Source organism: Balaenoptera borealis (assembly GCF_965194805.1).
Source record: "Balaenoptera borealis genome assembly, chromosome: 12".
NCBI lineage: Eukaryota > Metazoa > Chordata > Mammalia > Artiodactyla > Balaenopteridae > Balaenoptera > Balaenoptera borealis.
Window position 1 is genome coordinate 93450602 of NC_138869.1, and position 25792 is coordinate 93476393.

Below are 25792 nucleotides of genomic sequence, written 5' to 3' on the forward strand. Positions count from 1 at the left end.
AAAGGAACTAGAGAAAGAAGAACAAACAAAACCCAAAGTTAGCAGAAGGAAAGAAATCATAAAGATCAGAGCAGAAATAAATGAAATAAAAACAAAGAAAACAATAGCAAAGATCAATAAAACTAAAAGCTGGTTCTTTGAGAAGATAAACAAAATTGATAAACCATTAGCCAGACTCATCAAGAAAAAGAGGGAAAGGACTCAAATCAATACAATTAGAAATGAAAAAGGAGAAGTTACAACAGACACCGCAGAAATACAAAGCATCCTAAGAGACTACTACAAGCAACTCTATGCCAATAAAATGGACAACCTGGAAGAAATGGACAAATTCTTAGAAAGGTATAACCTTCCAGGACTGAACCAGGAAGAAATAGAAAACATGAACAGACCAATCACAAGTAATGAAATTGAAACTGGGATTAAAAATCTTCCAACAAACAAAAGTCCAGGACCAGATGGCCTCACAGGTGAATTCTATCAAACATTTAGAGAAGAGCTAACACCCATCCTTCTCAAACTCTTCCAAAAAATTGCAGAGGAAGGAACACTCCCAAACTCATTCTATGAGGCCACCATCACCCTGATACCAAAACCAGACAAAGACACTACAAAAAAAGAAAATTACAGACCAATATCACTGATGAATATAGATGCAAAAATCCTCAACAAAATACTAGCAAACAGAATCCAACAACACATTAAAAGGATCATACACCATGATCAAGTGGGATTTATCCCAGGGCTGCAAGGATTCTTCAATATACGCAAATCAATCAATGTGATACACCATATTAACAAATTGAAGAATAAAAACCATATGATCATCTCAATAGATGCAGAAAAAGCTTTTGACAAAATTCAACACCCATTTATGATAAAAACTCTCCAGAAAGTGTGGGATAGGGGGATCCTACCTCAACATAATAAAGGCCATATATGACAAACCCACAGCAAACATCATTCTCAATGGAGAAAAACTGAAAGCATTTCCTCTAAGATCAGGAACACGACAAGGATGTCCACTCTCACCACTATTATTCAACATAGTTTTGGAAGTCCTAGCCATGGCAATCAGAGAAGAAAAAGAAATAAAAGGAATACAAATTGGAAAAGAAGAAGTAAAACTGTCACTGTTTGCAGATGACATGATACTATACATAGAGAATTCTAAAGATGCCACCAGAAAACTACTAGAGCTAATCAGTGAATTTGGTAAAGTTGCAGGATACAAAATTAATGCACAGAAATCTCTTGTATTTCTATACACTAATGATGAAAAATCTGAAAGAGAAATTAAGGAAACACTCCCATTTACCATTGCAACAAAAAGAATAAAATACCTAGGAATAAACCTACCTAGGGAAACAAAAAACCTGTATGCAGAAAACTATAAGACACTGATGAAAGAAATTAAAGATGATACCAAGAGATGGAGAGATATACCATGTTCTTGGGTTGGAAGAATCAATATCGTGAAAATGACTATACTACCCAAAGTAATCTACAGATTCAATGCAATTCCTATCAAATTACCAATGGCATTTTTTACAGAACTAGAAGAAAAATCTTAAAATTTGTATGGAGACACAAAAGACTCTGAATAGCCAAAGCAGTCTTGAGGGAAAAAAACGGAGCTGGAGGAATCAGACTCCCTGACTTCAGACTATACTACAAAGCTACAGTAATCAAGACAATATGGTACTGGCACAAAAACAGAAACATAGATCAATGGAACAAGATAGAAAGCCCAGAGATAAACCCATGCACCTATGGTCAATTAATCTATGACAAAGGAGGCAAGGATATACAATGGAGAAAAGACAGTCTCTTCAGTAAGTGGTGCTGGGAAAACTGGACAGCTACATGTAAAAGAATGAAATTAGAACACTCCCTAACACCATACACAAAAATAAACTCAAAATGGATTGGAGACCTAAATGTAAGACTGGACACTATAAATCTCTTAGAGGAAAACATAGGAAGAACACTCTTTGACATAAATCACAGCAAGATCTTTTTTGATCCACCTCCTAGCGTAATGGAAATAAAAACAAAAATAAACAAATGGGACCTAATGAAACTTAAAAGCTTTTGCACAGCAAGGAAACCATAAACAAGACGAAAAGACAGCCCTCAGAATGGAAGATAATATTTGCAAACGAATCAATGGACAAAGAATTAATATCCAAAATATATAAACAGCTCATGCAGCTCAATATTAAAAAAACAAACAACCCAATCCAAAAATGGGCAGAAGACCTAAATAGACATTTCTCCATAGAAGACATACAGATGGCCAAGAAGCACATGAAAAGCTGCTCAACATCACTAATTATTAGAGAAATGCAAATCAAAACTACAGTGAGGTATCACCTCACACCAGTTAGAATGGGCATCATCAGAAAATCTACAAACAGCAAATGCTGGAGAGGGTGTGGAGAAAAGGGAACCCTCTTGCACCATTGGTGGGAATGTAAATTGATACAGCCACTATGGAGAACAGTATGGAGGTTCCTTAAAAAACTAAAAATAGAATTACCATATGATCCAGCAATCCCACTACGGGCATATACCCAGAGAAAACCATAATTCAAAAAGACACATGCATCCCAATATTCATTGCAGCACTATTTACAATAGCCAGGTCATGGAAGCAACGTAAATGCCCATCGACAGATGAATGCATAAAGATGTGGTACATATATACAATGGAACATTACTCAGCCCTAAAAAGGAATGAAATTGGGTCATTTGTTGACACGTGGATGGATCTAGAGACTGTCATACAGAGTGAAGTAAGTCAGAAAGAGAAAAACAAATATCTTATATTAACGCATATATGTGGAACCTAGAAAAATGGTACAGATGAACCGGTGTGCAGGGCAGAAATAGAGACACAGATGTAGAGAACAAACATATGGACACCAAAGGGGGGAAAGCCACGGGGGGGTGGGGGTGGTGGTGTGATGAATTGTGCGATTGGGATTGACATGTATACACTGATGTGTATAAAATTGATGACTAATAAGAACCTGCTGTATATAAAAAAAAAAAGAACCAAAACAGCCAAGACAATTTTGAAGAGGAAGAAGAAGATGTGGAAGTGATAAGGTGTGGAGACTTATTTATGCAATAACAAGACTTTTAAAATAAAACTAGTGTAGTGTTGGCATGGGAGTGGGCAAGTACTGTATGTCAATGTAACAGTTCAGAGTGCTCAAGAAATGACCCACATATAATGAGAACTTGGTGTTATGATAAATTGCCATTATTTATTGATTAATCAATATATTGTGCTAGATAATTTTGTATGAAAAAAATCAACTTAATTCTATATCTAGGCCTCTTCTTGGTGTTTCAGACTCATACTCAAACAATGTATCCCAAACTGAACTGATTGTAACTTGTGAAACTATTCCTTTTGTATTCTGTGTATCACTAACAAAGAAATTTGAAAGCCAGTATTTATTCTTCTGCCTCCTAAATTTATCTCGCACATCCAAGCAATAAAATATTTTGTAGAGTTAAAGAAAAAAAAAAAGAATCTATCAATTTAGATGTATAAGCAGAATCTTGGGCTAGTGCAGAAGTAAAGAATTTCTGTCAGTCTGATTAGGGCTTTAAAAAAAAAAAATCCATCTTCATGAAAAAAAAAATCAGGTAACATCTATTTCTTTTAAGTTTCTAAGTTTATTTAATTACATATATATTTAAGTTTTAACTGATCACAACTTCTGAGTCCATGATTTTGGTTATAATTTATATGACGATTATTCATACCCATTCAAACTGTGGGTAGTCGAAAGCTTTTCACATAAAGAAGTGTGGTATCTACTTATTGCCTTTACTGGTTTTCATAATGAGTTGGGAACAGGGGCGGGAATTTATCAAGTGGCCGGACACTCTGTGCCCAGCTCCAGGCTGGACGTTGGCCCAGGGTCTCTCATTTCATTTACTCCTCACGATATCTTTAAATACCCAAATTACCAGACATGTAAGGAGAGCAACCATTTCATTTCCAGACAAGCCTGGTACATCTGGCTGGCAATTCGGTTATAGATATAAGGATTTTTACTGGTGCTAGATAAGAGGACGATTAAATGAGAAGGAATTAAAAGGAGGAACATAATTGTCAAACAAAGACATCAAAAGCCTCTGGAGAAAAGGGAGGGAAGCAGTTTTCCTGTTCACGGGATGATGCTGAAAAGCCCAAAGAAGGCTAAGAATGTCTGTTACTGAGTTCTGTGCTGTGGCTCACAGGATCCTCCCAGAGTCCTCCCATTTCAAAAAGGGATGCCAGGCCCAGAAGAGATCAAAGGGCATTGCCAGTCTTGAGCTGTCTTGATACACCTAAGATCTTTTGTAAGCGCTGCTGTTTTTGGAAATGCACTGTATGGGCAACACCCTCTTTGTCGTGTAACACGACAGCCCATTCCAGGCCTTGGCTTCCCCATGTCCGTTCTCGTTGAGAGGTATCTTTTCCCAAACTGTGCCTCTCAAACTTGGGCATCGGAAAGACTTGGGGGGGCCCTGTCAAACCCCAAGCTGCTGGTCACACCCAGAATTTCTGACTCAGTAGGTTTCGGGTGTGACCCCAAATTTGCATTTCTAAAAAGCTCCCAGGTGCTGTTGCTGGTCCCGGACTACACATTTAAGAATCACTGTTGTGAAAAAAACAGAACAGGATCCGTCAAAGACAGGAAGGGGGGTGGTGGTGGTGGGGGGGTTGTTTGTTACACGGCCATATCTGCATCACTCACGATCCAAGCCACACGAAGGCAGGCGATTTTGTCTGTGTCGACCCTGCTGCATCCCCAGCGCTTAGGACAGGGGCTGGCATACACTAGGTGCCCTATACATAACTGCTAAGTAAGTCAAATGAATCAGTATGGCCCGTGCTGGAAACTGGGGCCAGCGTGGGGATGGAGGAGCAAGGGAAGTGGTTGTGGAAACACCAGCAACAAAGGGAATGGCTTTTAACAGCTGAATTGCCCTGAAAGGGAAGCTCAACTTGCTGACGATGATGGCAACAACGACGACAGCAGTAATAATATCGATGCTAAGCAACACGTGGGCGTGTTTAGTACGCGGCTGGAGCGACAGCCAGCACTTTACATGCGTCGGGGCGTTCAGCTTTCACAACAACCTGTGAGGTGAGAACCTGGATTCTCCTCATTTACCAGGTGAGGAAACGGGTTAGAAAGGAAGTAATGCTCCCAAACCACCTAACTATCTACAGAGAAGCTGGTCCCAAGCAGAAGGTCTCTCTTCGTTACCCAGCTGAGTGAACGAGAAATGCAAAACTTCTTTGGCCTTCTCTGAACTGCGGGCTTTGATCCTTTCTTCCCCAAGTGACGGAGGGGCTTCGAGTGGCCCATTCCGAGTATGCCTGATCATAAAACAGGCAGGGCTTTGGCTAGCTACACAGAGCACGTTTTCTCTAGATCATCTCTCAAGAGTGGGACGGTGAATCACAGCGCTGGGGTTCCATGCGGGGGTGGGGCACGCCCGATACGGGGCTGGAGCAGTGGTGCATCCACAGGGCAGGGAAGGGGGCGGGGGAGACATGTGGGCCGATTTTGCACTCGGGGGACATTGGACAGTGTCCAGAGACAGGTTTGATTGTCGTAACTGGAGGGTGCTACTGGCATCCGGTGAGGAGTCCTCACTAGAGTAACGAGTAGCCACAGGGCAAAGGACAGCCTTACCCCCACCCCCCCCACCCCCCCCACCCCGCAAAGAGGTATCCGGCCAAAATATCAGTGGTGCTTAAACTCTGCTCCAGTTTCAAAGCCTTCTCTGTCCCACCCCTGCCCCAGGTTGGATGCCTAAGAAACTTCATCGATATTCTCTTACAGCCTGCACTGTCTTTTATCTTGTCTTAGTTATTGGAGAACTTGTTTCATCTCCCCTATCTCCCGATGAACTCCTTGAGGGCCAGAAGAACATCTTAGTCGTTGAAACACCCAGAATACTGGGAACCCATTCAGCTCAGAGTGGGTGTTCAGTAAGTGTCCTGTACTTTGTTTTCCCTCAAATGGGTAAAAATGCTGAGAATTCACTCCTAACCACGGAGGAGGGGCAGCGGGGTGAACACACTAAGTTAGGAACACACAGTACACTTCCTATAAACTTATCTCATTTAATTCTTCCAACCACTGAAGGAGACAGGAACACTATTTTAGGTAACTACAGCTCATAGAATTTGTGAAAGGTCACACGCTGATAAGCGACAGAGCACGTTTCTGGAGCCAGATATCAAGCCTTCCGTACCCCACGACCATGCCATGGGTCCCCAGAGCTGAAAACCTCCCTCCTAAAGACTAGTCCCAGGATTAGAGTATCTGAGATGCTAGCAAGGAAAACAGTAACAGAAAAGGTTGAAAACTTTACCACATTATTAGTGTGATCATCACAAGTCCTGCTACCAAACATAGCAACAAAATTGGTCAATTCAAGGGTTACTGCAACTAGGCTTAAATACAAGTTACATATTTAAAAATCAATGATAAAGATACTTGGAATTTACATGGCTCTTTCATTTTTAAACTTTAATATGCTAGGGCTTAAGAAAATATATCCAAGATATATATTTTTTTAATCTGCAAAATCAGAGAGCACAGGAAATAATGGTCAAAAAAGCCATCTTAGTTCAAGACATAATTATGTGACCTTTCTTTATGCACAGCACTCTCCAGCTGGCTCTTTGCTTTCTCAGAGCAGCTAGGAGCCAGGCCCAGACCTGGGAAAGTATGTCATAAATAACATCTGATGGCTCGTCTCTGGGAGCCCTGACAGTATCGATCCCCCAAATCAACCTGATGAATCTGTCTCGTTTTCGTATTATAGAAGGAGAAGTGAAAATGATCAAAGGTTTTCGTAGCACCACGTTAATTTTTTGTTTTTTTAAGCTAAGGAGGCCAGGCTTGGCTGTCTGTTGTTCATCAAGCCCTCCACTTTAACCTCTGTGCCAAAACCACATTCCCAGGGCTGGGTCCTAGCCTCTTAGAAAGCGGGGTGGCCCACGGCATCCCTCATAGCCAGCTCATTCCAAACTCACCATTCCCTCCACGGGGTGCAAACCCTGATGCAGGAAAAGCTCAGCAGTGTCCATTCTTTCAGCCCCAGGAGTTAACCATCTTGGGAGTCAAGGTCTTGTATTTCTTTTCTCCCTTAGCCTGTCTCTCACTTCCATCTTGCCTTTCACACCATCACTGTTGCTGCGCTGCTTCCAGAATCATCAACTCTGTAGCACCCATGCTCTAAATGGTATGCCCTACTTTTCTTCCCAGGGGAATTTCTGCCTTTCTGTCCACTTGGTAACCTGTTCCAGGCAGGCCCCCAGACCCGACAGAATGGAAAGTCTTCCTGCTATAGGGTAAAGTAAATCCCTTGAGGGCCGGGTGCCCAGCGTATCACCCCGGTTCCCAGTGGTGTTGGTGCCAGGCAACAGTGCTTGCTTGGACCCCCTAAGTTCTCAGCCCCTTGGGAGTGCTTTTTGTTTCACCTCCTTTGGGTTTTGGGTCACTCGTCTTTGGATGGTTTGCCTTGGCAATGACCTGGAAGTCCAGAAGCTGGTACAAGGGTCGGCATGGGGTACCAGTGCACCTGGCCCAGGTTTCTGGGGTCTGCAGACTTTGGAGCCAGTCTCCTTGGGTTCAATTTCACTTGCCTCTCTCATCCGCGGAGCCCTGAGCCAGCCTCTTAACCCCTCATTGTCTGCTTCTTCCTGTGCAGGACAAGCATGGTAATAATACCCACTTCATAAGTTATGTGGATAATGTGTTAATGTGCATAAAGCACTTACTTTAGTGCCCTCCATGCGCGTGGGCACTTGATAAACATTAGCTATTATTATCCCATAGACCAGAGACTGCTGAGTGGCAGCCCTGAAGCCAAATCTGGCCCAGAGACCTATTTTGTTTGGCTTGCACATTTTCCGTTTTAATTGAGCCTGCATTTTAGAGCTGGTAGATTTCTGGCATTTTAAGAAAATGGAAGATCTGGCAACAGATGGGACCTGCTTTCCTCTCTGGAAGCCATCACCTGGGGCGGGGTCCCTCCTCGGCTGCCTTCTGATAGGGCATTTCTTCTTTGTCCAAGCCCAACTCCCACACTACTTATCCCCACCTTTCCATACCCCCCAGTTAATTCCCTGCCCGGCCCTTGTAGGAAGGCAATCTCTATTCCACACCAACTTTACCAATGTATCCAGTGTTAGGTCCTATTATTCCCCCATATTGACACCAGTCCAACTGGTCTCCTTATGCTAGCCGACCTCCTGCCTTCCTACCTTGGCTTCATGACGTTTCCCCAGCCATGAACAGCCTCCCAAATCTTCCCCATCCACCTACTCCAGCGGTTCCAATTGAGTGCACGTTAAAATGACCTGGGACACTTCCAAAAAATACTCACGTCTAGATAGGGGTATTTCTCGAAAGTGCCAAGATGATTCAAATATACACCCAAATGTGCTCTAAGGTCCGGTGACCATGGGAACCATGGCCTGCCCATTCCCATGGTCCAGCTGGCACATCCTGTCGATACTGTACAACCGAGGACAAGATGAGTCTTGTTTGACTCCTGTTTAGTCTTGCTTGCGACTCAACTTGTGTTTAAAGCCTGTCTCTCCAAACAGACTATAAACTCAAGAGTGGGTGGATCACACTTCATACTTCTTTTGCATCCTCAACAGGAAGACTGGGGTGCCAAGCACACTGTGGGTGCCTAATGACAACGCCTCTTGTCGAATATTTGAGCGTCCACAATGGAGAAGGCATTGCAAGGACGACACGATGAGAAAACCACAGACTGGTTTCCTGAAGCTTGTGGGTTTGGAGGAAGAGTAAGCCAAGGGCACCACTGATGAGGATACAAGGTAGACTAAGACGTGCTATGGGAAGGAAGCAGTAACTTGAGGGAAGGGAGGGACCCAAGGCCTGGGGAATCAGGGAAGGCTCTGTGCAGGGGGCGTCCTTGACAGGCTGGTGGGAAGGACGGCTGCAAGAGGAACAAGCAGATAAATGCACCGGAGGGAAAGCAGCAGCCACTGTAAGCACTGTGCCATGCCAGGACCCCAGTGGGGAGGGATGGGAAGCAGAACGGGAAGGGCGAGATTTCACTGGACCTCCAACGCTAGGGAAAAAGGTTGTAATCAATTTGATAAGTCACGGAAGCAGCCCGTGAAGGCTGTGATTCTGGCCTCCTTCTAAAAGCCAGGCAGAGGGAGAGGTGAGGGGTAAGTGGGAGGAACAGGCATTAACACACTAAACAACTAGGCACTGAGAGAGGGAGAAGAGAAGGGGACAGGGGGGCCCGCAGGTAGCTCCCCCCCACCCGACACTGACTGGGGCCTCCAATCCTGCAGGGCCCCAGACACCTCAGACACCCTGATCTCCACCATTCAGTCTTAAGCCCTAGTTTACTGTACAGGAGTGAAATCATGTTAAGAGTGCAACTTTATTAACACAGGTAATCACAGAAATAAAGATTTTCGTCATGACACTTATCACTACCGAAAGGACTACTGTAATAAGACGTGTATCTTTCTGCTCTGTCTCCCAAGTCCATGGACGGCTTATAAAGAGATACAAAGATCCTACAGAGTATGCTGGGAGAAAACCGCCCCGTGGTTCACTCCTCCTCATCACCGCCATTTTTAGAGGTGTAAACTGGGTCTGGATGAACGCAAGGGCTGGTTCAGAAACTAAACCACCAAAGGATGGGCCCAAGAGACAGCCATGGAAGAAAAGGGCAATTCCACCACGTATCTACTGAATCCTTCCCATGGGTCAGGCACCAGTCTAGGCACCTGACAAATATGAACTCATTTAATGGTCCCGATCCCCATGAGGTAGCTACTATGATTTCCCCATTTTACAGGTGAGGAAATTAAGACGCAGAGGTTAAGCAGAGTTGCCCAAAGTCACACAGAATAAGAACCCAGACACTCTGGCTTCAGGCTCCATCGTCTGACTCGTACACTTGGCTGCCCTTCCGTTTGCCTTTTAGGTGGAGGGTGTGGGTTAGGTACATATAAGCCTTCACCTCTCCTGAGGGCTGCCAGACCCAGAAAGGCTCAGAAGGGATGGGGTCACAGGGCTGCTGTTCTGGTTATATATTTCTGGAGCCTCAAAGCATCAGACGTGGAAAAAGGGCAAGGGAGGGGTGAAATCTATAGGCTCTGAGCTGACCTCCTGTGACCCCCCGTGTCCAGAGCTGCAACTTTCAGGATCATGAAAACCAGAGCCTGGGGGAGCGCTTCTCAGCAGTCAGGCGCGTGCTGGAGGAGCCGCCGGGATCTCCTGGGTAGCCAGACATGAGCTGGCTGGGAGGACCAAGGGCGTTCAGCTCCTCTGCGACCTGAGATGGACTCCATCCACCATAAAGTCCTCCAGGGGAAATCAGCTTCACTGGTAACTACAGGTCTCACCAGCAGTTGCTCCCTGATCTAAGACCACACCTACACATGGCACCTTTCTGGTTTGTGGTTTATAGACAAGCCATATATCCCCGCCCCTAACGCGTTGGTGAACTACAGCGACATTGGATTATGTTTCACTTTTAGGCTTCAGGGCTTGAAGTGATTCTATTTTTAAGCTTTCTCAATTCCACAAGGAAAAGAAGACGTTTTAAGGAAATTAGTTCTGGTTTTTAGGGGATGAGGACTTCTTCCCCTGAGTTAAACTTTGTTAAACCAGCAATCTTCCTGAAGGAAGGGCACCTGGTCTAATGTCACTGGGCAAGGGCCCCAGGACCTCTGAAAACCACAACAGTCACCCAGGATGTGGACAGCCCAGGACAAACCTCCAACACCAGAGCTGTACTGTGCCCTTCTCCTGAAGAGAGCGGCAAAAATCCTTTCAGGTTCTATTCTCAGTGAAGTATGTTTCACCGTTTGAGCACCGGAAGTGTCATATCCACAAAAATTTGCAAATAACAAATAAAGCTTTAAGAAGGCTACTATCATGTTTCTATAAGAGTCAGTCATTCCTTCCATTTTTTAAAATTCCCTTTCATTGAACATCTAAAGGAGCGTGGCTTATTTTGTACCTTTGAGAATGAGCTGTCACTCTAAAGCCAACTGTTCAAAGGACACTTCTGTATGTGTCTATTTTAAAAATGTAACCATTCCTGAAGGCAATCTAAAATGTATTCTACACATCCCAATTTTCCCATATAGGGCACATGAGACTTAGTTAACTTTCTCTTGGCAAATGGGGCTGCTTCTAAGAATTCCAGTCTCCAGTTTCAGTTCTGGCTTTGCCACTAGTTAGCTTGTGACCTTGGGTAAGTAACAACTGCATTGGGTCTTAATTTCCTCCCCTGCAAAATGAAGGGGATTGGGTCTGATGATGACTCTTGCTTTACAGCTCTCACATGTTACGATTCAAAGACAGTGGGGAATATCAATTATTGCCTATGCTAATTAGAAGAATTAGTTATAAGAATGTTGTCTGGACACTAGAAATAGCCCCAGAGGGTTGGGCTACAGTAATAGAAAGCAGACTGAAGTCAATTACTTTTATTCTTCTTACTTCCTCCTATCTCCTCTCTATTCCATCAGCTGTCCATTCTCACTGCTATCAACCTCCGCTGACAAAAACCCCGGCCTTAGTTTACAAAGCTACGCAGTGGTCTGTTTCACCCAGGTTCTCCAGCAAAGCAAGGGGCCCAGGCTTTGTGATGGCAACCTGGCAACCAGTGGGCTTTATCTCTTCCCCTTCAAAGTTATATTGTAGATGACTGTGGCCGTCACAGCAACAAGATTGACCCCCAGTTAAGGTTGGAGGCGGACTGAGAATGCATCCTTGTAACTTACACATTCTTTGAGTTCTAAAAACGCATTGCTTTGGGAGGAGAGCATGTGAAGCAAAAGTGACAACAGAAAATAAACCGATTTCCTTCTTACTGGCCCCAAAGCTATATGTATTATCCCTCTATATCAACCCTACTCCTGCCCTCCAGGATTCCTTACCCCATCCCAGCTGTTGTCTTTCTGTCCCTTCTGTTGTATAACTTTTCCTCGTGTAAGATACATTTTCCAAGCCACTCTTGGGAGGCAGAGAGAAGGTCAGCGTAGGAGGAAGGAGATACCATTAGTGGTTTCCTATACTTACTGCTTTCCCAGTTAGCTTCCCTTCTTAGTCCCATGAAAAATGATTAGTAGAAAAAATGCTTCTTAGCAATTGTAAATACAGTCCCCGAAACACTTTTAAGCTGCTAACAAGCATGAAAAATATGCATTAAACCACATGCTTAGTACCTCAAAGAATTCAGGGAAGTTCCTCTCTTTAAAAACCAAAATGAAACAGAGCATCTGATAAGAATTGCAATCTACCTTCTTTGCCTTGCACTATTTGGGGTGGTTTCATGGGCATCTAGGAGGGATGTGATTTAATGAGCACAGGCAGTGGCTGATCTTTCATTCTTCCTAGTTTAAAATGTTAGTAGAAAGTAGGTGATTAAAAAGGAATTGGAGTCAGTCAGCCTGGGAAAGTGGATGTAAACGAGACATACAAATGGAATATATGTTAAGTCATGTTAAATTAGAAAACCAGCCAGAAAAATCAACTATGAATGTTTGAAGCCTTGCCAAGTGGGTCCAGGTCCTTTGGAAAAAGGCTAAAGGTATGGATGGTGTGTCTTTGGGGATGGCAATAAAAGACCATATGGATTATACCTATGAGAAGTGAGAATAAAAGCCACTTTTCCCTCCAACCTTTCAATCTCCAGGTGCTATTATCTATTCATGTCTAAGCTTAGAGTATTATTTTCTGTTTTGACGTTAGCTTTACACAGCACAACATTAATCTCAGAATCTACTCTTCCAAGTATTACATAAGGTGACGATTTATAGAAAAACGACAACAAAAAAAAATCCTTTCCTGTTCACAAGCTTGGGTTCCTTAGCTCACAGAGCCACGTTTAAGGGTGCTTTGTTTCAGAGGATGATTAGAGTGGTGCCCTGGGTACTGATTATAGTGGAGCTATTTGTACTGCCTGAGTCTGGGCACTGCATTATATTAAAACTTCCATTTTGGGGTATGTAGTGACTAAAAATTCTCTCCTAGCTTAAACTTGGCACCAACCATCTATCTCAGCAGAAGCAAGATTATTGACTACAGAACCACAGGAACCCAGCATTTTTCTTCTTTTATACTTATACAGGAAAGAAAGAGACTCAGCTGTAGCACCTATGGTTTCTCCATTCTTACAGGGAAATTTCAAGCATTGTGGGTTCCTTCCCAAAGTCTAATCAGTGGGATGCTATGACTGGATTAAATTAAATCACATGTGACAGGCCATTGTCTCTTGCATTAATAGATCCCAAACTTTCTAGAAGCGGAATGAAATCATTTCAGCTTCTTTTTAGCAGAGGCAGAAAATGATGAAGCCCTTTCAGTTCCAGAAAATATATAGCACTTGTGACTCTGGTTTCTCTAGACTCCTTCCATGTGCAACAGCTCACCATCTAGAACTGAATTTATCTAGTGCATGTCTCTGACATGGTGATGATTAAGAGTTCAGTTCTACAAAAGCCACTAAGCATGGGCTGCACGCAAAAGATGGCCGGTCCATGCAATCAAGGGAGGAGCGAGGCAAAAAAGTGAGGATGAGTTGATCGAAATTTGTCACAACTCAAGGCACAAGCTCATGCTGGGGCAGTTCATCACCACCATCTCTAACATAGGCCTGTGGTACTGACGTGTCCCTATTTTATCCATTCTTAGGAGAGCCATGATTTATGGATTTATAAACTCAAGTTAACTAGGTATAAATAGTTAATTACATATCATTTTAAAAAACTTTTAACCATTTTACTCATATATGTCAACAAAGGGGCAGTGTGCACATGGTCTTACATTATTTCTCTAAGTTCCAAAAAAATATAAATTTCTGAATATTCATTTTATTGGGCATCTACTATTTACCTGGCACTGTGCTGTTTTACATGCATTATCATATTTAACCCTTAAAAGGAACTTTCAAGTTCGTACTGTTATTATCCCTGTTTTACAGAAGAGGAAACTGTGTTGTGAGAGTTTAAGTTATTTGCCTAAGATCCAACGACTTGTAAATGACAGAGGCAATTACAGCTAGTAAGGTAGTACTGAGATATACATATGTATATATATGTATTTTCCACATTAAAAAAAGGTGAAGAATATGCTCCTGGTTGTTCTAGAGACAGAATATGGAATCAGAACCAGGTGGGTCTGTAACTGTGGCCACTTGAACGGGAGTTCTCAACCTCTTCTTGGATGGAAAGTGTTTAAATGATCTCTTTGCTCAGCCAATCACTTAGCTATCCCCATGTTGTCCCTCCTGCTTAGGGAAAGAATATCAACAAAAGTTCAAGACTTAAATAGAAGTCTAATATAATTAGACTCTAATATAATTAGAAACCAAACTATATACAGTGCTCATGATTTTGGAATAATAATCTCATGGCAAGGAGGATAAAGTTTTGAAGTAGCTTGGAAGGTGGTGAGGGTAATTTTTTACACTTTAAATACTTAAATACAATGAATTACATAGAAGTTTGGCTAGACAGTTTCAGAGACCTGGCCCAGGTGGGCTAAAATTCAAAAGGAAAAAAAAAAAGCGCAAACTGGTCGTCTCACAATTTCCCATTGTCAAAACTACCCTCCCATAAATCTGAATCAAGTCCCAGAAGTATGTCAATAGCTGGTTGTTTCAGATTAGGTTTATGATATAGTGACAGAACCCTGTAGGGGGCAAATATGCTTAAAATATATCCAAGCACGTTTAGGTCAAGTCAGTAATAGTATTTAATGCTAATAAAAGCATGGCATATTCTCGTGTCTGAGAATCCGGCACACTGGATACTGTTATGTGTAAGCAGGTACTGTACTCTTTCCCCCCTGCTGGCAGACCCTAGTCACTAAAACACCATGAGCTTCTTTGACTGAGACGGTATCACACATCCCTAGCAAGTATCTCTGGGGCTGCAAAGCAGTTAAGATCCAACTCGAGGAGAAATTGGGAAGAGTATTAATTAAAATTTTTCATTATTCCAAAACCCATCTCATCCCCCAAAGTGTTGCCTCGGTGCCCACTCTCTTAAAGACCCCTGCAAAATCTTGATTCTTCAAAAATTCAGTTCATTCGGAGCCGAGACAAGGTGAGGTCAACGACTGATATTATCAGCCAACCATTTATCTAACTGGGTTTGGTTCGTTTCTAGCCTCGTGGGGGCCGAGCCTCACCACGAGGGTGAAGACAGGAGGCATGGAGGAAGGGAATGAAGGAGAGAAAAGGAGAAAGGAGGAAGACCTCCGGGCCACACTTCTTTCTAGTATCAACAAAAAGAGAAGCCGCATACTGACCTAAATCATCTCTCAAAGGCGCTTTATAAATTACAGGGACAAAGGGAGGGGGTGGCGGGTGGCCTGGGAATCCTACAGACACCCTACCCTCTGACCCGCCCCCCTCCCCCTCCAGCACAAGGGAAGGAAGATAGAAAACAGAGCTCAACTCGGCCATTGGCGAGAAGCCCCCCCCTCCGGTTTTCGATCGCCCATCCCTCGGCCCCCTAGAAAAAAACACACGTAAACACCATACCCACCCCCTGGGGCGGACACTCCTGCCCCGAGGTTCCTAGAACCGGAGGCCGGGCATTTACTTAGTTAGATTTTTCTTGCTTACTCATTTCCCTCGAGCACCCAACCCCCCGTTCCCACTCCAAAACCCCGCTCAACCGCCTACCCTCACGGCTCCAACCCCCAACAGAATCCGGTGCCCCCGCGGCGGCGGCGGCCCCCGAGCCGTCCCGGTCACTAACCTGCTGCTGTAAGGGCATTTCCGAAACCAGCCTGGCTCCGGGGGGAGGTGGGGGGGGGCCGGCTGGAGAGGGGGCCCGGAGGGCCGAACGGACCGGCGGCGCCGGGCGAGGGCGGGCGCCCGTGGAGGGGGTTGGGGAGAGGAGAGGGAGGGTGGCCGCTCCGGGGGCGGGTGCGAGGGCGCCGGGACCGTCCCAGGCCAGGGAGCCGGCGAGCAGGAGGAAGTGGGTGCCCCCTCTCCCCCTCCAGCGCCCCCTCCCGCCGCCGCCTCCTCCCCAGTCACAGGCGCGTCCTCCGCGCACGTGTGCGAAACGTCACCGGCGGGTCCCGGGGAGAGGGACAGACCCAGGCGGCGGGACGGGAACACGGCTGCCCCCGCCCTCCGTCGCCGGGGGGCGGAGAGGGGGACAGGGCGGGGAAGGAAGGGGCAAGGGGAGAGGCGGGTCAAGGGCAGGCCCGGGGCCCGGCGAGGAAGGCCCGGGCGCTCGGGCCACGCGGGCGCCGCCGCTGCCACCACCGGGATGCGCCCAGGCAGGGGCGCCCGCCCGCTAGCCCCTCACCCCCAGACAGCCCACGCCCCGGCCTGCAGCCGGCTTCCAGCTCCACCTCCCCCCTCGGCTTCCCCCAGCCCCTTTGTTGCCGGGAGTTACAGATCCCAAAATGTGTCAAGCGTAGCCTGGCAAAGCCCCTGCACTCCGAGCACGCCTTAAGGACCCCCGGCTGCCAACGGGCCTCCGAGGCCGGCGGGCGGCCATCACCCCCAGGGCCCCCCGGTTTCCACCCCCCTGGAGTCTCCCACTCCCCAGTTCACTACTCCCTCCCCCACCCCCTTCTCCATCCGGGGCGTGACCCCTTCCTACGCCCGAGAAAGAGGAAGCTTCGAGTTGGAGGGGAGGGGAGAGTGGGGGTAGGGAAAAGTGCAGGAAAGGAAGGGGGGGCCGCGAAAAGTTTCGGAGTGTTTGATGTGGTTCGCGCGAAGACGATCCCCGCTGCCCCGCGTGCCTGGCGGAGCCCCCCAGACCCTTCGGGGGCTGGGGGGGAACACACAAGTCTAACAATAAACCCTCGTTGGAGGGGCAGCCGCCGAGGCCCACGACGCTCGGCCCCGCGCTCTCCCAGGGCGGCCCGCAGCGCGCCCACCACCCCGCGCGGTGCGAGCCCACCTCCCGCCCGGGCTGGGGATGGTGGGAACGGGAGGGCATTACCGGAGGGCCGCCGCCGCCGCCGCCGCCGCCGCGTCCCAGCGCTGGTGGCTGCTGCAGCAGCCCGGCTCTGCTGGAGGGTCCGTGCGGCGTGGTGTAGAGGAGGCTGCCGGCGGTCTGCTCCACGCCGGGGGCACTGGGGAGGAGGGGGCCGGCGGCGACGGCGCCGCTTTGGAGGGAGGAGGAACAGGAGGTGGTGGAAGTGTTCGTGGTGAGGATCTGGATGTACGCGCTCGGGGCGGCGGCAGCAGCGGCGGTGGCGGCGGCGGGGAAGCCGGGGCTGGCTAGCAGTGCCCTTTTGTCCATGGAGGCTGCAGCGGCGGCGGCGACGACAGCCGCCCCCTCCCCACCCCCGGCGGTCACCAGGTACTGCTCCAGGGCGGGCTGGATCCCCTTTCTCATCTCTCGCTCCTGCTCTTTTTATTGCTATGGTATATTAACGTATTGTTTTCAATTTCTTTATTATTTGCAGTCGGAGTTTCCAAGTCTCTCCTTCTCTCCTCCCCGCCCGGCGCTTCCGAGCCCCTTCTCTCCCTTTTCTTTTTATTTTTCAGCACCGCCCGGGCCCCGGGGGCCAAAAATAATCGGGGCTCTGGAGAGAGGAGGGTCCCGGGCGCACGGATATCGGGCCCCGAGGGGGGATGGAGGCGTCGGGGGCGGCCGATGCAATGGATTGCGAGGCGGCGGCGGCAGCACGGGTGCTGCGGCCGGCAGCTGAAAAATGGCTCCAGGAAGCTGCTGCTGACAATGAATGAAGGGATACGGTTTACGCGCCAAGGTCCTCCCGCGAAACTCAGATTTCCCGCCGGCTTTTCAAACCATATTTGCATATCCCCGCCCCTCAACCCGCCGAGGACCGTTCCCACAGCCCATTGGGCCTCTGTCTCCTTCCTTCCGTCCCAATCACGGAGCAGGGTCGCAACTTGCCGGTTTCCATTGGCTGCCGTGTATCATGGTTGCCGGGGCGACAGGGGCCCTATTTGCATATGCTTCCTTGATTGGCTGGGAGGGAGTAGGGGTTTTAGGAGGTGGGGGTAAAGTCCGCCTTCTCTCCCACGGAAGACCACGCCTGGTGCAGGCTCCGCCCCAGTCCCCGCCCGCCAGCCGGGCGGGCGCTGCTGACCTGGGCAGGGACTCCGCGCCCCGCAGACTCAGTGTGGATCTAACCTAGAGCGCAAGTTTCGCTTTTGTAAATTGTCAAGGTGACTAAAGGGGACACTTTCGGGAACTCTCTTCCGTTTGACCAGTCAGTGTAATAGATGAACAACAGCGAGAGATTCTCCCAAGTATATGCCAAAGGCAAGTTGGACCTTGCGAACGACGCCTGGCAGGTGGAAACTGAGCCCTTTAAATCGTGGGTTTCTCTCTTCCTGAAATCCGACCAATGCCGCGGCGAGAGCTGATCCCGAGGCCGAGGCTGATGGACAGAAGCATGTGGGCCGACAGAATCGTGGGGGCAGTAGGTTCGACTGACGTGATTGCGGGCACCATTTAGTTACCATTCCAGATCATTACCGGTAGCTTCATTATTAGCCTGGATGGGGTTTAAGTAAAAATTAACTCCGAATGTCTTGCCGAGTAAAATCTTACCACAAGTACTGGTTTGAGTCCAGCAGACACCCCCAAAACCCTACCCACTGGCCCAGAAGCACCCAGGGCAGTTAATCTGGGCTAACCTAGGTCTGATTTGCGTGTTTCTAATCCGCCAAACAGTAATCCGAAGACGTACGTGCTTCCCACGATGACGTCTTGCTCCTAACAAACGCTGCACGCTGGGCACGAGCACTTTACAATTTCGGTATCCTACCAAGTTCTCTGACACGACGACCCAAACCTATTCCAAAATATTTTAAAAGAATTTTTTAAAGTAAGCTAGAAATTGCCACCAGAAAAATATTATTGTCAAATTGACTTCTGTGTTTGTGCAAGTGTTCATGGGTCTTAAAATTGAAGATTGCGCCTGTGAGACTGAGCAGGAAAAGGGACCCCGGCAGGTTGTGGGAAAAGGTGTACCTAGGTCAGGTCATCATTTACAGTTCCAGTCACTGAGAACTGCACAAAATAGCTGCTGATCTGGTGCTCACTGGGTGATGAGCATTGCAATACCTCAAGCCCTTTTGCAAGACTTTTATTATTATTATTATTATTAATTTTCAAAACTCATATGCTTAGTCTTCTGAAAGGCCTGACAAGATATGTCAGTTCAGGCTAGGAGTCCTTACTACTTCAGTCCTGTTACCTGAAATAGGGTGAACTCAAAGTACTGTTACACCTTGCACCAGGCTCAGGAATATTTTGGTCTTGCACTCAAGCTAATTGAGGATCCAAGGCCCAGTAGCCAAACATTTACTGACATAAATGATATGTGTCATGAAACTGACACTATCTTTAGGGCAGATTAGGTGGTATTCAAGGGGCATCAATTGCTGGTTGGGCTAGAGGCATAAGGTATTAGCAACTTCCTTGACCTTGTTCCATCAAAGTTACTTTCCACTGTGGGTCACTATGGAGGAAACTTGTACTGTAACTACTTGGATATCACCAGCTGTAGAACGTCACTGGCAGCATGCATTTTGGTGGCTCTTGTGGGGATTTTGGGAGGAGGGAATGGTGCAACATGCACAGTCATTATAAGACCTGCATTTTAAGATTAGAGACAAGCCTAGGACCTGGGACTGTGCACAGAGTCTCTGCTTGAACTCCTCACACTCCTCTTTACTGGTCACAGTAAGATGGATATAACACAGTCACAAGGGAGCAAGTGTTCACCATCTAGATTCACACCTGTGGTTCTGGTTTAGAAAGCTTTGAAATATTTACCATTCTACCTTAGCCAAGTTATAATTTTTAACGTAGGGTATTCAGTAGAGAAACAGATGTTTTGACATTTTATGCCTAGTGAACCACAGGATGGGGTGGGAAGGGTTCAAAGAGAGAAGAGGAGGTGTTAGAAGTTGAGATGCTAAAATTTGGGGCAGGCTATTAATTTGTGGAGAGGTAGCATGTTTTAGAAGAAAGAAAATGGGCTTTGGAGCTGGAGTGATCTGGTTTAAATTCTAGCTCTGCCACTTATTGGCTATATAACTTTAATCTTTAAAAGCCTGTGTTCTTGTATGTTCAATGGGAACCCATATTGTAGTACCGGTATTGCAAGATTATGATGAAAAGAGGCAATAATAATGGCACTTTACCAGGTATACAGCAAGTGCTCAATAAGTGGTAGGTACTTATGATTCTACTTGTTTGTGTGATTGTGCTTTGCAGCTCTTTGTAGTCCAAGCTGACTCCCAGCCTCTAATCTTTATACTGCCCCAGATGTCCACTTACTGTGGCAGCTTAGCTTTATCACAGGGCAGGAGCACGATCATGTCTTGGTTAGTAGGGATTATAGAATCCTGACTCCGAAGTTCAAGGTAATAAAGTCAGCTCTGCTGCTCATCCTACTCTAACCTGCTCATCTGTTCATGGGCAGCTTCTGGTTGCTTACTAAGTCTGAGTTCCCAAGACCTTCCCGCAAAGGTCAGACTGCTCTAGCACTAGAGCCAGACTATTCTTGCCAATCACCACCACCCTTTCCCTTGCTCTGACAGTGACCCAAGGCAGCTAGTTGTCCCAGAATTGGCCTGTGTTGTTGTTTGAATGGTGCCTGTCCCCCCAAAACATGTCTTTGTCCTAATCTCTAGAACCTGTGGTTGTGACCTTATTTGGAAAAAGGGTCTTTGCAGGTGTAATTAAGTTAAGAATCTTGAAATGAGATCATTCTGGATTATCTGGATGGGCCCTAAATCTAAGGACAAGTGTTCTCATAAGAGACACCTAGGGGCTTCCCTGGTGGCACAGTGCTTAAGAATCCGCCTGCCAGTGCAGGGGATATGGGTTCGAGCCCTGGTCCGGGAAGATCCCACATGCTGTGGAGCAACTAAGCCCATGCGCCACAACTACTGAGCCTGTGCTCTAGAGCTTGCAAGCCACAGCTACTGAAGCCCTGCGCACCTAGAGCCCATGCTCTGCAACAAGAGAAGCCACTGCAATGAGAAGCCCGTGCACCACAACAAAGAGTGGCCCCAGCTCGCCGCAACTAGAGAAAGCCCGCGCACGGCAACAAAGACCCAACGCAGCCAAAGATAAATAAACAAATAAATAAATTTATAACAAAGAAAGAAACACAAAGCCTCGTGCTCCTATCTGAATTAAAAAAAAAAAAAAAAAAAAGAGACACCCAGAAGAGAGACGTACAGAGAGGAGATGGCCATGTGAAGACATGAAGACAGAGGCGGAGGTTAGGATGAGGAGCTGAAGACAAGGAATGCCAACAGCCACCGGAAGCTGGAGGAAGCAAGGAACAGAATCTCCCCTAGAGCCTCTGGAGGGAGCGGAACCCTGCCAACACTTTCATTTCAGACTTCTGGCCACTAGACCTGTGATAGAATAAATTTCTGTTGTTTTCAGCTCCCCAGTGTGTGGTCATTTATTATGGCAGCCCTGAGAAACTAATGCAGTCTGTTAGCCTGCCTACCTGAACCTCAGACCTCTTAGCTGCTACTCACTTGTTTTGGATTGCTGCCAAGATATTATTCCTTACTGGACATCGATGAAACTTATCGCCAGCTTGTTGAAGATTCTTCAAAGTATCACTTCTTGACCACCCGGTGCAGACTCACCCAAGGAGCTTATAAAAGTGCAGGTTCACAACCAATCAGAATCCCTGTGGCAGGACACAAGAATCTCATTTAACAAGTCCCTCCAGGTAATTCCTTTATGCTCTAGAGATCGATGGCCACAGTCAGCTGTATGACTTTATATCCCATTGCTACATTATATCCCATTATATCCCATTGCTACATTATATCCCATTATATCCCATTGCTACAGCTAGCGTTGCCACCCCTCTGTCTAATAACTTGATGGGTGTTTCCAATCCCCTACTACACCTTCTCATCCTGCTGGTTACCATAACAAGCTCTGAATTTTTATTCACACACACACACATATACATATACACATATATACATGTATATATGTACATTATACATACTATAGATATAAAACTTGACATTACAATTTTCTCTAAAAGTCTTCATTTTCAATTTCGGATACAGTTTTGGCAACATCTGTAAGATCTATATAAATAACTCCCAAGAAACAATACTATTAAACAGTTTTTCTGGGAATTCAATATTAAATCTTCAGATGGAAATATTATTATATTTATATTACATAAATATATTTATTATATTTTTATAATATGGGATATAATATTATATTTATTTAATATATATTATATAAATATATAATATTATATTTATTATATAAATATAATATATTTATTATAATATGGGAATTCAATATTAAATATTCAGATGGAAATATTATATTTATATTATATAAATACATTTATGTAATAAATATATATTTATTATATAAATAATATATAATATTATTATATTATATTATGAGATTAAGGAAACTGTTCACAAGCCCAGAAAATCTTTGGAACATCTAACGTTTAAATTGTGCCTCTAATTTAGTTTAGCCAAATCTGGTTGTCACATCGGATTGAGAGTGTAAAGTTTTAAATTTTAGGGTCTGGAAAAAAACTAGTCTAAGTCTTTTCTATTGCAATTCAGTTAGTTGCCCACATAGAAATAACATTCTCTGTTTTATTTTCCTGGTTAGGAAGAAAGAGGAGTATGGCCTTAAGCCATTACCACATCAAACACTAATAATAAAATTTCTAGGTGCTCATCCTAGAAAACTGACCATTATTGTTATAGATAGCAGTTTGGGCACCAGCGTAGAGCGTTTTGTCTTCAGTTCTTTGCCCAGACCAGGAAGGTACTGTTTAGATAGAGCCTTTGCGTTTTTTTTTTTTTTCATTTGTCCAATGCTAACTATAGACAAGACATTTTATTTTTATTTATTTATTTATTTATGGCTGTGTTGGGTCTTTGTTTCTGTGCGAGGGCTTTCTCTAGTTGCAGCAAGCCGGGGCCACTCTTCATCGCGGTGCGCGGGCCTCTCACTATCTCGGCCTCTCTTGTTGCAGAGCACAGGCTCCAGACGCACAGGCTCAGTAATTGTGGCTCACGGGCCTAGTAGCTCCGCGGCATGTGGGATCCTCCCAGACCAGGGCTCGAACCCGTGTCCCCTGCATTGGCAGGCAGATTCTCAACCACTGCGCCACCTGGGAAGACCCCTTTGCGTTTTTAAATGAATCTAGGATGAACTTACAGCACAGAGCATCGCTGCCCATCTCATCTACTGAATCTGAATTTCCGGTTGGAGTCCAGGAATATGCATCATAAACAGGATAATTGTGATGCAGGTGGTACACATGGGAAATAATGCCACAGAGGCACCCATGACCTAGCAGTCTCTGCTCTACAAATTGGCTTCTAGGCAATGATGACAAGGAAAACTCCCTTGTTAATAGAATCTTAGGGCAACTAACGTTACCACTGTTAGTAACTATTTATTTAGACTGCACTATGATTGCAAATTGCCTCTTCTACTAAAGCTCTTCCTGCTCAGTTAACAAGTTATGTGATTCAGACAAAATATACTGGATGGAAAAAAAAGGTATTATCTCAAATGTGTGTGTTTCCTTGCCGTTTTGAAACAGATTTTTATCGAAACAAAAAATACAGATACAGAAACCTAAACAAAACAAATCATGGATTAATGAATTATTATAAGGTGAACACTCTTGTAACCCCGACCCGGGTCAAGAAGTAGAACTTGACCTGTGCCCCTGAAGTCCCTTTCATTCACCCTAATCCTGATCACAACACCTTCCCTCCCACTAAAAGTACCGTTAGCCTAATATCTTTTAGTCTTTACTTCCTTGTTTTTAAAAAAGTTTGTCACCCAAATATGCATCTCCAGGAAGTATAGTTTAGTCTTGCTCATTAAAAAATGTTGATTTGTCTTTTAAGTCTCTTTTTAAAAAATTTTATATTGAAACATAGTTGATTTACAATGTGTTAGTTTCAGGTGTACAGCAAAGTGATTCAAATATATATATATATATATAAAACATATATTCTTTTTTTACATTCTCTTCCATTATAGGCTATTACAAGATATTAAATATAGTTCCCAGTGCTATATAGTAAGTCCTTGTTGGTTATCTATTTTATATATAGTAGTGTGTATCTGTTATTCCGAAACTCATAATTTACCCCCTCCCCCTTCCCCTTTGGTAATCATAAGTTTGTTTTGTATGTCTGTGAGTCTGTTTCTGTTTTGTAAGTAAGTTCATTTGTATCATTTTTAGATTTTAGATTCCACATATAAGTGATATGATATGATATTTGTCTTCCTCTATCTGACTTACTTCACTTAGGATGATAATCTCTAGGTCCACCCATGTTGCTGCAAATGGCATTATTTCATTCTTTTTCATGGCTGAGTAGTATTCCGTTGTATATATACACCAAATCTTCTTTATCCATTCATCTGTTGATGGACATTTAGGTTGATTCCATGTTGTCCTGATCAATTTTGATTCCCACCCCCAGCAGTTCCTCCTTGGTCTTCCTCCCTGTCTGAAAAGGGAGCCCTGAGGGTCAGTTTTGAGGGGAGTTGGATGAGACTGCTGTGGTCCCTTTAGACCTTCCTATTGCCCTCCCTTACTGTCATCTACTCCTGGGGAGCAAAACCCCTCTCAGTTTCCGCTGCCATGGCCCCATCAGCCCACTCACATCCCAGTGAAGATCTACTGGCTCTCTGGGGGCTCCTCCTGTTCTTAGGTCCAACAGGCACCCAGAACCACCCAAGTCTTTCCTTCTTCCTCATGTACAGGGGCTGATACCACACAACTCTTATGGCAGCTGGTGGTTAGTTCAGGTTCATTTATATTCTGGGATTCGTGGAGGCACCTCTGCCACTAAGTCTTGTTGTAAATGTAGCCCGTGGTGTTTGGTTTTCCTATCTAGACATCCTTTCTGTTTTCACATGGGAGTAAAGAGAGACTGAGGAACGATGCTGCTTCATCGCCCGTTCAGATTTACCTTTCCTTCCTTTTTAAACGTTTGTTTTGAACCTACCACATTGAAGTGTCATTGAAATGATGCCACGTAGGCAAACGTCTCCAACAAGCATTAAGGGAAAGGAAAGTTATGAGCTGTTTTCTTCGCAGTTTCTCAGAGAGAACTTGAAAAAGTGAAGAAGAAAAGTGGACTCAAGATCCTTGATTCACTTAGACGATGGTTAGAATGAGATCTGGGACAGGAGTAAGCAAAGGGTCGCAAGCTACCTTTTCAGACTTGGTGGTCTGGGTGTACCTCTTTCTTGTGGGTTTTAAATAGGGAACATGGTTGGCAGCATATCACAAATGGGCCTGTGGGTAGAAAATTACTTTTTTCTTTCCCACTTTGGTTTCCTTGACAGCACTCCCTCTGGTTTCCCATTCTACCCCTCTGACTTTCTGGATCTCCTTGATGGCTTCATTTTCTTCTTTATCTCCTTAAAAATCTCTTTCCCCTTTTCCTGTTCTAGTCATTCTCTCTGGATAATCTTTTATATTATTATTATGGTAAAATCTACATAACATAATATTTATCATTTTAACCATTTGTGAATGTAAAATTCAGTGGTATTAAATACATGTTGTATAACCATTGCCATTATCTATACCCAGAACTTTTTTATTATTCCCAACAAATACTCTGCACCCATTTACAATAACTCCCCATCCTCCTCTTCCCTCAGTCCTTGGTAATCACTATTCTACTTTTTGTCTTTATGAATGTGAGTACTCTAGGTAGCTCATATAAGTGG

At 45.1% G+C, this 25792-nt stretch overlaps 1 protein-coding gene across 4 annotated transcripts in view; it reads right to left on the minus strand.

The window, feature by feature from the left end:
* E2F3 (E2F transcription factor 3) overlaps positions 1–17487 on the minus strand; it is an 89945-nt gene extending 72458 nt beyond the window's left edge. For 2 of the 4 annotated variants that reach the window (XM_082346374.1, XM_082346375.1), the window contains exon 1: positions 17015–17487. In XM_082346374.1, coding sequence (XP_082202500.1) covers positions 17015–17413 — 399 coding nt within the window. In that variant the 5' untranslated portion in view covers positions 17414–17487. Of the gene's footprint in view, positions 1–15811; positions 15972–17014 lie in introns of those variants that run through there. The other 2 variants (XM_082346377.1, XM_082346376.1) reach the window with 1 other exon arrangement.
* Between the last annotated feature and the right edge of the window lie 8305 nt (positions 17488–25792).